Consider the following 12823-nt stretch of genomic DNA (forward strand, 5'->3'; position numbering starts at 1 on the left):
TTCAACGCATCCTTCTCCGCCTGACTCTCTCTTTTTTTCTCTCACACATACAGTAACCAGCTATTAAACTATCCTTTTGGAAAGGTTGAAGATTCTATTGTCCTGCTAATGGACCATCCTGGAAACGTTGTTTCCAGAATTCACAGCCTGCTACGCTTGTGAAAAACAAAATTTCTACAGCTGTCCATCACCACTGTAACTAAAAACACTGAATATTTAAGGGGCATTAATATAATTATAATGCAGGGTTAATAAAAATAAAAATAATCGTTGGATAACAGAATGGAACTCATTAAGAGGTGGCTTCTATCGTCAATATAATCATTAATTCAGAAGGTTAAACCCATAGGTTTAAGGCCTGCAGTAGGTTATAATAAAAGGAAAATTGAATGTGTCAACTCATAAACCATGTGCCATGGAATCGGTACATCGAAAATTTCTTCCCAAATATTTTTGCAATCTATATGGCACAGCTGTACATTTTTTGGTCCTTAAATGAAACTGGTTATAAACTCAGCAAAAAAAGAAACGTCCTCTCACTGTCAACTGCGTTTATTTTCAGCAAACTTAACATGTGTAAATATTTGTATGAACATAACAATATTCAACAACTGAGACATAAACTGAAGAAGTTCCATAGACATGTGACTAACAGAAATTGAATATTGTGTCCCTGAACAAAGGGGGGGGTCAAAATCAAAAGTAACAGTGTGGCCACCAGCTGCATTAAGTGCTGCAGTGCATCTCCTCCTCATGAACTGCACCAGATTTGCCAGTTCTTGCTGTGCGATGTTACCCCACTCTTCCACCAAGGCACCTGCAAGTTCCCGGACATTTCTGGGGGGAATGGCCCTAGCCCTCACCCTCCGATCCAACAGGTCCCAGACGTGCTCAATGGGATTGAGATCCGGGCTCTTCGCTGGTCATGGCAGAAGACTGACATTCCTGTCTTGCAGGAAATCACGCACAGAATGAGCAGTATGGCTGGTGGCATTGTCATGCTGGAGGGTCATGTCAGAATGAGCCTGCAGGAAGGGTACCACATGAGGGAAGAGGATTTCCCTGTAACGCACAGCGTTGAGATTGCCTGCAATGACAACAAGCTCAGTCCAATGATGCTGTGACACACCGCCCCAGACCATGACGGACCCTCCACCTCCAAATAGATACCGCTCCAGAGTACAGTTCTCAGTGTAACGCTCATTCCTTCGACGATAAACGGGAATCCAACCATCACCCCTGGTGAGACAAAACCACGACTTGTCAGTGAAGAGCACTTTTTGCCAGTTCTGTCTGGTCCAGCGACGGTGGGTTTGTGCCCATAGGTGACGTTGTTGTCGGTGATGTCTGGTGAGGACCTGCCTTACAACTGGCCTACAAGCCCTAAGAGTGCAGCCTCTCTCAGCCTATTGCGGACAGTCTGAGCACTGATGGAGGGATTGTGCGTTCCTGGTGTAACTCGGGCAGTTGTTGTTGCCATCCTGTACCTGTCCCACAGGTGTGATGTTCGGATCTACCAATCCTGTGCAGGTGTTGTTACACGTGGACTACCACTGCGAGGACGATCAGCTGTTCATCCTGTCTCCCTGTTGTGCTGTCTCACAGAACGGACATTGCAATTTATTGCCCTGGCCACATTTGCAGTCCTCATGCATCCTTGCGGCATGCCTAAGGCACGTTCACGCAGATGAAAAGGGATCCTGGGCATCTTTCTTTTGGTGTTTTTCAGAGTCAGTAGAAAGGCCCCTTTAGTGTCCTAAGTTTTCATACCTGTGACCTTAATTGCATACTGTCTGTAAGCTGTTAGTGTCTTAATGACCGTTCCACAGGTGCATGTTCATTTATTGTTTATGGTTCATTGAACAAGCATGGGAAACAGTGTTTAAACCCTTTACAATGAAGATCTGTGAAGTTATTTGGATTTTTGTGAATTATCTTTGAAAGACAGGGTCCTGAAAATGGGAAATATCTTTTTTTTTTTTAGTTCATTTTTATTTATCACAATTTTCTTTAACCAATTTTGGTCTTCAACGCATTGCCGACAGACAAGTTACTTTTTCCCCCTTCCACATGATAAAGGTTCCAATTGCTAAAGTTTTTTTTAATCAATTAGTATATTTGAGTTTAACCACAATATTTGTTGTGTTATTTGTTTTGTCTTTTCTGGGGGATTAAACTGAAATTGAAACCAACTTTCTATGGCTTGTTTAAAAAATAACGATATTTTGGAGATGATTTCGTATTCAAATAACCGAAAGCGAGCGGTTGTAATCTGAATAAAGGGAAAAAGGCAATTTTTGAACATGGGTTGAGACATTGTTACTAATTTGTAAATAAAGCCAGTTTGTTATTTAGAATGATTTATTTCTGTTTTTAGAGGGAGAGAAACCAAAAGCACACCATGCCTATTTTTCGAAAATCATCAGTCCACATGTTAAGTGTAATTCCCCCATTGTATCTACCCAAGTTCTCTCTTAACTCCAAGACCACCGACAGTTTTTTGTTGTTGTTGCCTGATGCAGGACTCTAGTGCCAGAGAAGAGAGACTCTCAGACTGAAAACACCTCCATTCATTCACTAAGCCTGCTTTCCTGTAGAGGTAATAGTTATGGGGACAGCAGGTGAGTGTCTGAGGAGAATGATGGCCAGGTAGCCTGTAGAGGCATATGCATGTATGTAGGGAGGGGCTGCACTGAAGGAGGGAGGTTTTACTGGGGAAATATCCCAAAGGAACACAATGATGTGTCAGACTGCTGTGAGTGCTGCTGTGGGAGAGACAGAGGGTCCGCTATAAAGGCATTTAGTCAGGTTTAGAGAAGGAAGGGGGTTGACGGGGGTGGGGGGTTACACTAAGGGAGGGGGGTTAGCTAAAATGGGGAAATCTCTCAGAGCGTCACCATGTGTTATTATGGTCCAGCTAGAGACGTCAGACTACTGCTGCTCTCGTCACGCCTTTGTGGAGAGGAAGAAAAACAACATGCGACGAGAGGCCCTTCACCTGCTGCCCGCTGTTTTCTTGGAACAGTGTGTGTGTGTGTGTGTGTGTGTGTGTGTGTGTGTGTGTGTGTGTGTGTGTGTGTGTGTGTGTGTGTGTGTGTGTGTGTGTGTGTGTGTGTGTGTGTGTGTGTGTGTGTGTTTCCAGGATCAGTATATTAGCTCTGGGAGAATGGGCTCGTCTTGGTGACAGGGAGAGCGGAGCGACTAGCCGAGCAGTCAGGAAGATAAAGGTCACCAGCTCGCTGTCTGGTCGACCGGGACAAAAGGAGCGGCGCTGTGCGGCGATGAACCATGGGAAATCAGACAGGTGTCCACATGCCAAAAGCCTCTCAGAACCGTCTCTGGCTTTGAGAGCAGTGCCTTCGCCACCGCTGATTACTGTACAGGCCTCTGTCTGTCCGTCTGTCCGTCCACCCACGCACCCATCACAGTCCTGAGACTTGGTCTGTCTGTCCACCTCCTAGCGCCCAGACACATATTGTCCCATTTCTATGTAAAAGGTCACTACCTCTGTTCTGAAATACATTGGTACATTAGTACTTTGGTGCCTTGATGCATTGATACGGTGCGTAGTTGATAGATTGGTATAGTGGTGCGCTGGGTTTGGTATGTTGGTGTGTTGGGGCGATGTTCTCTGGGCTGATGGACATTGGGACGTTGGTGCTGTAGTGTGGTGGGTAGCTACTTACAGCAGGGGTAGTTGAGCAGCAGGATGTCGTCAATGGCAATGTAGCCTCGCCGTTCTGCCGAGACGGATGCTTCAAACACCACCTGAGGACAGACAACAGAGAGATGAGAGGAGAACAGGACAGACAATTGAGAGATGAGAGGAGAATGGCACAGACAATGGAGAGATGAGGAGGAGGGAAGAAAGGATTCCACATTACGCAACACAGAGAGAGAAAGGACTGGAGGCAGAGAGAGTGAAGTCCTAATCAAACAGCTTGTCTTTGAATCCACGGAGGCCTGTCTGGTGGCAAATCCCACTACTCAAACATCCATAGTTTAGCATAGCCTCGTTTCACACAGTCATCTCTCCCTCTCTCCCTCCCACTCTTTCAAACAAACATCTTTCTCTCTCTTCATCAGAGAACACACACAGAACATGGGACCCACAGGAGTCATTGAGCGCTGCCCAAATCTCTACTCACTCATCTAAATGAATCCAGCGTCATGCAGAGAAACCAAAGTGAATCCCAGATCCCTCCCACAGGGAACCAAAGGGAATCTGGACCACTGAAAAATCATTACTGCCACAATAACCCATATCGTTTACTGAGGGACAGTTTACTATTTTACCGCAGAGGCACAACGAATACATAAACACTGCAGTCCATGCAGATGGGGTTTACTGCATTCATAGATTCCAGACTTCAAATAGCACTACACTTTCAAGTAATTTAGCCGGGCTTGATTGAGCTTTCCTGTCACAATGGACCAAATGGAAAAGTCACTGACAGCCACACAGTGTAAAGCTCTGCAAATGATCCTAAAAGCTCATCACAGACAATAATATGTTAGCTATGACTGAAACCAGCAGACTATGATAGGTCAGATTCCAATATCATGCACTTCAACGAGTCTGGGGGCATCCCAAATGGCACCCTATTCCTTATATAGCAGCCCCAGTGTGTCGCTGTGTTGACCAACACATCAGGCTCTAAGTGCCTGGTCCGGACCAACAGCACCGCACAAGGCCTCCTCAGATGGACACAGGCCATGCTTCCCTGTCTGCTAATTTATTAGTATTCTTCATTCTTATGCGTGGGCGCTTAGAGAAGTCTGGACGATTACCTTCTCCATTCATCAGGCACTGACGCACCCCGACGAGCACGCACTGGGGCTGACCCCATAGGCTGTTGGTCGACCGAGATTTCTTTAGTCGAGCAGTAGCATAAATTGTTCAATGTTTAAAAAAATCGTGGTGTACAAGACAGCTGTCTGATTCACGCCTCTGAGTGGACTGATCCATTGTGGAGGCCGTTGGGATGGCACAGTCCATCATTCTAAGGTATGTGCTACTGAAATTGTATATGGTTATATTATGTAAGAAAATGGTGCAACACAAATAAAACAAATATTTTATAACAAATGCACTTTCTCCCGCGTTGGATAGTGGTTGCTGTGTGCGGCTCTGAAACACAATGTGCTGTTGAATCGCTGCCTTTTCCTGACCATGTTGTTACACTGCGTGCACAATTATTAGGCAAGTGAGTATTCTGATCTTATCATTGTTTCTATTCACATTTTCGAACTCCAAACCATATAAACTTGAATGCTTATTGGATTTACTCATTTTCAGGTGATATGTATTTGTGTAATGAGGGAGGGTGTGGCGAAAGTGAATAACACCTTATATCAAGGTGTGCATAATTATTAGGCAGCCTCATTACCTCAGGTAAAATGGACCAAAAAATAAATTTAACTGACACTGAAAAGCCAAAAATGTAAAATGCCTTTCAGACGGATGCAACACTCTTTAAATAGCTAAACTATTGAGGTGTGACCACCGGACATTCAAACGTTTTGTTGCGAATAGTCAACTGGGGCGCAAAAAACACATGAGGAAGAAAAGGCGCAAATTAACTGCAAAAGACTTGAGAAGAATTAAACGTCAAACTACCAGGAACCCATTATCCTCCAGTGCCACCGTATTCCAGAACTGCAACCTACCTGGAGTGTTCAGAAGTACAAGGTGTCAAGTGCTCAGAGACATGGCCAAGGTCAAGAAGACTGAAACAAGACCACCACTGAATAAGATTCACAAGTTGAAGCGTCAAGATTAGGCAAAGAAATACCTGAAGACAGATTTTTCAAAGGTTTTATGGACAGATGAAATGAAAGTGACTCTTGATGGACCAAATGGTTGGGCCCGTGGCTGGATCAGTAATGGACACAGGGCACCACTTTGAGTCAGGTGCCAGCAAGGTGAAGGAGGGGTACTGGTATGGGCTGCTATCATTGAGGATGAGGTAGTTGGACCTTTTCGGGTTGAAGATGGACTGAAACTCAACTCCCAAACCTACTGCCAGTTTCTGGAAGATTCTTTCGTCAAACAGTGGTACAGGAAGAAGTCCTCAGCATTCTAGAAGGCCATGATCTTTATGCAGGACAATGCTCCATCACATGCATCCAAGTACTCCACTGCTTGGCTAGCCAGCAAGGGCCTCAAAAATGCCTGAATAATGACCTGGCCCCCTTCCTCACCTGACTTAAATCCTATTGAGAACTTGTGGGCCCTTCTCAAACATGAGATTTACAGTGATGGAAGACAATACACCTTTTTGAACAGCATTTGGGAGGCTGTGGTTGCTGCCTCAGCGAAAATTGATCGTGAACAGATCAAGAAACTCACAGACTCCATGGATGGAAGGCTCATGGCAGTTATTGAAAATAAGGTTGGCTATATTGGTCACTGAATATTTTTGAAAGGCCAAAAATTTTATATAATTGTCATTTTGTGTTACTTATCTGTTACACTTACTCTAAAAATGGAGAATAAACAAGTGAGTTGAGAGAAATTATTTTTGTAATTTAGTTGCCTAATAATTCTGCACACTAATAGTTGCCTAATAATTGTGCACACATATATTTCCCTGAGAAGGACAAAACTCGCTTTTCCTTTGTTAAACATTCAGGTTTGAGGTTCAATAACATTTTGGATTGACTGAGAGCATTGTGTTTGTTCAACAATACAATTAATCCTGAGGAATACAATTTGCCTAATAATTGTGCACACAGTGTAGAGTTAAGAGATGAGAAAACAGCCCTTACCTTATTGTCTAAGAAAAGTGAGGTGAGAGGAAACCCCAACTTAATTAGGTCTGTAATCAATAGCCTAACTGTTAAATGTGCCTGGCTTTATAAATCATCAATTTATCTACAGAAATAAGACAGATCTTGCTTCTGTTGCCTGTTTGAGTGTTTCGTTGATAGCCTACTGATTCCGTGAGCACCAAGCCTCACACAACAATTTCACAAATTCGTCTGTTTTTAATATTTGCTATGCTGTAATAAAGGCTTAACACTTTTTTTCATTAGACCAGCACCTCTGGTATTATTTAGCATTTATTTAGTGTTGTTTGCACTGTTCCAAATTGTCAGAAAAATTATATTTATAATAATAACCCTCCTTTTTCCTTGATCAAATTCTTATTGTTATTACTATTATGATCATCATTATAACAATAAGTAATGTAATTATCATTAGTAGGCTTAATATAACAGCTTTGTATAACCACCATAGAGCTGCAGGCCTAAGAGCACATTCTGTTTAGTCTTAATACCATAACTTACTTAGGCCTGTATTTCAATACTTAGAAAGGTGACTTTACCAATAAATAATTTTTTGCGTTCATGTCATCACACAGCATACGAGTCATTCATGATGTGAAATGCATTCAAGCATTTTAGTTTTAAAATAAAATAGCAAAGCGACCATTGAATAATTAGCGTAAACAATAAATAGACCTAAACCGTTCCATTTTGGAAACTGCATTCACAAATGAATGCGACTGTTTTTAAGTCTTTGCTGTAATAACTTTTTGGTCCACTCATATTTTTGGGGGTCGGGGACAGCCCTAACACACACACACACACACACACACACACACACCCGGCCATCCATTCACTTGCTCAGCACTGCACAGAGCCTTGACACTACCTGGCTATCAGTATCAGACCCTGCCCAGAGCAGAGAGGGAGAGGGGAGATAGAGAGGGTGTGAGAGAGGGGGAAAGAGAGAAATGGAAAGAGAGTGACAGAGAGAGGGGCAGAGATAGAGAGAAAGAAAAAGAGACAGAGAGAGAGAGAGAGTGAGAGAGAAAGAGGGAGGGAGCGAAATGTAAGGAGAGATGGTGTAGGCTAAGCTACATTGACATTGGCAGTCACGATAGGCCTGATAGCATCATAAATATTTGATAGCAAAGTTCCCCCTCATCTCTACTACCCACACCTGCAACACCCTCATCTCCAATACCCACACAGGCAAAGAAAGGAAACATCTATCTATCACTGCACACAAAGTAAAGGTGGATTTGTTTAAAGGAACAGAATCGTCATCAGTTCTAGGTTGTGACAGTCTTCCTGTTTTATTTACCTATTTCCTCTTGTTGCAACCACGCAGAGCTACAAAGAGAACGGGGAAAGAAGCAAGGTAGATATAACACTTACAAAAAACAACAGTGATGTGAGAATCAAGGCCAGGCTTGTTGAAACTCGTGAGGTGTTTCTGTGCTGTGTCTGCTCCTGTCTGTCTCTCAGGCTATAGAGCTGTTTCATCATCCAAGCAGAGAGAGATGGGAGAAATAATATCAGACACCAAACTCTAAATACGGATCACAAAAACACTGCCTTCGGATACCGGGAGGAGGGATGAGGCAGGACGAGGGGAAGGAAGAAGAGGGATAAAAGGAAAAAAAGGAAAATTCACTCATACATTTTAACATGAGCTTCCCTCTCCCCCTAGCTGCTACAGCTCCAGTTCAGTTCACCTCATAAAACCCAATGGTGCAGAATTACACACTTCTCTATGCTGAATCCCTGCTCTGTTCCCTTCCCCGTCCTCGAAAGGAATACATACAATCAGCTGGCTGGCTGGATTGGTGGCTGGCTGACAGGCTGGCTCGCTGGTAGTCAGGCTGTTTGTTGGCTGGCTGGCTGGCGATAAAGGTTTACAATAAAGAGGATTTGTTGGGTAATTATTATTTCTGGATTCTAGTTTTCATTTTCATCGCTATGGGAGTTATTTATGCACGTGTTCTTATGATAAAGCTTGCAATTTGTACACGGACAGACTCCATTGATCCACACAAGTGGTTTAATTAATTCAACAGCTTCAGAAACCATTGGAGAAACAGGAACATGTTGCACAGTTATTGCCAGAATGTTCTGTTGATGGATTTGTTATGGTTAATAAAGTGGAATGAGGGTAGAATGGTATTGACTGGTATTGACATTGTGGCAGTAAAACACAGTAATTTATGACCTGAGATTCAGTGGACCTCGTTCAGCTAGTAGGCTGAGGAAATGGACACACACAACTACAGTGCCTTCAGAAAGTATTCAAACTTGTATTGAAATTGTTTCAAACATAACACTTTGTATTCAGGACAAAAAGTTAATTGCTTTGCCACGTTTTTCCAGTATTACTTTAGTGCCTTGTTGCAAACAGGATGCATGTTTTAAAACATTTCTATTCTTTACAGGCTTCCTTCTTTTCACTCTGTCAATTAACTTAGTATTGTGGAGTAACTACAATGTTGTTGATCCATCCTCAGTTTTCTCCTATCACAGCAACTCAAACTGTTTTAAAGTCACCATGGGCCTCAAGGTGAAATCCCTGAGCGGATTCCTTCCTCTCTGGCAACTGAGTTAGGAAGGACGCCTGTATCTTTGTAGTGACTGGGTGTATTGATACACCATCCAAAGTAAGGGCTAGGCGTCCCGCCAGCGGGACACCTGTCGACAACTTCCGGTGAAATTGGAGGGCACACAATTCAAATATTTTTTATTTTAATTATGGATATTAAACATTAGGTACATACAATTGTGTTATATCGGTTAAAAGCTTAATTTATTGTTCATCTAACTGCATTGTCCGATTTACAATAGGCTTTACAGCGAAAGATTGTTTGAGGACGGCGCCCCACATCAACATATTTTTCCACCTGCACAGGCTTCATAAAATCACAAATAGCGATTAAATATTCACTTACTTTTTGAAAATCTTCCTCTGATTTGCAAACCAAAGGGTTGCTTCAACATGTATGGTCGTTTTGTTAGATAAAATCATTCTTTATATCCCAAAAAGTCTGTTTATTTGGCGCCATCGATTTGAGTAATCCACTCGTTCATCATGCAGAGAAAGGAATCAAAAAAACTACCACTAAACTATGTTAAAACAAGTCAAAATACATTTATTTTTAATCCTCAGGTACCCTAAAATGTAATTAAACTATAATATTTCATACGGAAATAAGTATGTTCAATAGGAAAGCAAAATTAGCAGGTGCGCGTCCTCTTTGTCGCGTGCGCACTGACAGGTTTCCAACTCCAACAACCAGGATTAAAACTCAAAATTCTTCCTCGTTTGAGAAGAAACAAGCCTGAAACCTTGAACAAAGACTGTTGACATCTAGTGGAAGCCATAGGAATTGCAATCTGGGAGCTGGATTTGGATATGACCCTATACGTTCCATTGGAAGAGCATGGGCTCTTAAAAAAAAGAAATTCTGGTTGGTTTTTCTTTGGATTTTCTCCTACCATATCTATTGTGTTATAGTCTCATACATTATTTTAACATTTCCACAAACTTCAAAGTGTTTTCTATCCAATGGTACCAATTATATGCATATCCTGGCTTCTGGGTCTGAGTAAAAGGCAGTTTACTTTGGGCACGTCAGTCAGGCATACATTCAGAAAAAAGGACCCTAGCCCTAACAAGTTTTAATAACTTCACCATGCTCAAAGGGATATTCAATGTCTGTTTTTTTTATACCCATCTACCAATGGGTGCCCTTCTTTGCGAGGCATTGGGAAATCTCCCTGGTCTTTGTGGTTGAATCTGTGTTTGAAATTCACTGCCTGACTGAAGGACCTTACAGATAATTGTATGTGTGGGGTACAGAGATGAGGTAGTCATTCAAAAGTCCTGTTAAACACTACTATTGCACACAGAGTGAGTCCATGCAACTGATTATGTGACTTGTTAAGCACATTTTTACCCCTGAACTTATTTAGATGAAATAAAGAGAGAAAGTGTGAGAAAATGAGTCCTCCTCCTTCCTCCTCCCATTTTCTGGCTTGGTTCTATCCCCCTGTACCTGATCTCCTAAAACCCAGGCTGTTCTCTGAGCCTGCCCAGGACTGATAGCACCAGGAACCATGAATAATCAGAATTCAACCAGAAAGACAAACACCCAATTGAGACCAATTGAGAATATTATGTGTACAACGCAAAACCCAAACAATGCATGCAGAGCAGAATTAGGTCTATACCCGCTAGTATTAACATCCAGAAAAGAGCTGTTAAATTCTACAGTTACCTAAAAGGATGCGATACCCACACATTCCACCACAAACCCTCACCTACGGAGAGATGAACCTAGAGAAGAGTCCCCTCAGCCAGCTGGTTCTGGGGCTCTGTTCACAAACACAAACAGACTTCACAGAACCCCAGGACAGAAACACATTCAGACCTATCCAAATTATGAGAAAGCAAAAAGATAACTTTTTTACACACTGGAAAGAATCAACCAGAAAACAGAGCGAATTGTAATGATATCTGGCCCTAACAGAGAATACACAGTAGCAGAATACCTGACCACTGTGACTGACCTCACATTAAGAAAATGCTTGACTATGTACAGACTCAGTGAGCATAGCCTTGCTATTGAGAGAGGCCACCACAGCATATCTTCTCTCGAGAGCCAGGTCTGCCTATGCCCACTGCCCACAAAATAAGGTGGAAATGGAGGTACACTTCCTAACCTCCTGCCAAATGTATGACCACATTAGAGAGACATACTGTATTTCCCACAGATCACACAGACGCACCAAAAAATTTAAAACAAATCAAACATTGTTAAACTCCCATATCTGTTAGGCAAAATACCACAGTGTGCAATCACAGCAGAAAAGTTTGTGACCCATTGCCATGAGAAAAGGACAACCAGAGGAGCACAAACAACATTGTAAATACAACCTATATTTATCTGTTTCTTTTCAACTACTTGCACATTGTTATAACAGTGTACATAGCCAATAATAAAACATTTGAAATGTCTATTCTTTTAAAACTTTTGTGAGTTTAATGTTCACTAATGTTTCCCTTGTTTATTTCCCTTTTGTTTATTGTCTATTCCATTTGCTTTGGCAATGTAAACATGTTTCTCATGCCAATAAACTCCTTTGAATTAAATTGAGAGAGAGAGAGAGAGGCACAGAGAGAGAGGGGCATAGAGAGAGGGAGAGACAGAGGCATAGAGAGAGAGGCAGAGAGAGAGAGGCAGAGAGAGAGAGAGAGAGAGAGAGAGAGAGAGAGAGAGAGAGAGAGAGAGAGAGAGAGAGAGAGCAGCTGAAGGAGAGGTAAATACAATGTTCCAGCTGTGCAGAGACAGGTGCTCTACTCGCTGCACCACAGAATATACCCTGCTACAATTACACTAGCTAGGCTACAATCTGTGCCCTCTATACACACACTGTCAAGTACACTAGTGTGTAGACTCTGTGCCACCTAGTATATACACACTTTCAAGTACACTCTCTAGGCTACAGCCTGTTCCCTCAGCCCTGTATACACAAACTGCTAAGATAAAGTTCCATCTTCAGTTTCTCAGACTTTCTAGTTGTGTTTACACTAGAGAGAGAGAGACAGACGAGAGATAGCCCAAGAGAGACATGGGGAGAGGAGAGAGAGAGACAGAGTGAAACAGACAGAGCTAGTTGGAGAGATGTGGAGAGAGACAGATAGAGGGAAGAGAGCACAAGAGAGAGGTGGGGAGAGGAGAGAGAGAGAAAGAGAGACACATGTGGAGAGAGAGAGACAGAGAGATTGTTAGGGAGATATGGAGAGAGAGATAGAGACTGAGGAGAGACACACTTAAGTCTGAGGGCCGCTGTGATCACTCTCTGTCTTTATCTCTCTTTAGTCTTTAGTGCTACGTCTATTAACTTCGTTCCTAAGCAGGATTTCACAAAACGAGGAGAACGTCTTAAGAGCTTCATAGAATATTCAGATAGTGTTTGCAGCTACTTCTCCTATTAAACTCAATCACCTCAACTCTCCCTCTTTAAGATATCAAAAGACTGGGACTGTTCACCTGCC

General features: G+C 42.5%; 1 protein-coding gene across 10 annotated transcripts in view; it reads right to left on the minus strand.

The window, feature by feature from the left end:
* LOC106570261 (receptor-type tyrosine-protein phosphatase U) overlaps positions 1 to 12823 on the minus strand; it is a 324730-nt gene that overhangs the window by 140634 nt on the left and 171273 nt on the right. For all 10 annotated transcript variants that reach the window (XM_014142386.2, XM_014142381.2, XM_014142385.2 and 7 more), the window contains exon 4: positions 3687 to 3768. In XM_014142386.2, coding sequence (XP_013997861.1) covers positions 3687 to 3768 — 82 coding nt within the window. The remainder of the gene's footprint in view (positions 1 to 3686; positions 3769 to 12823) is intronic.

The sequence above is a fragment of the Salmo salar genome, chromosome ssa14, assembly GCF_905237065.1.
Source record: "Salmo salar chromosome ssa14, Ssal_v3.1, whole genome shotgun sequence".
In the NCBI taxonomy this organism is placed as follows: Eukaryota; Metazoa; Chordata; class Actinopteri; order Salmoniformes; family Salmonidae; genus Salmo; species Salmo salar.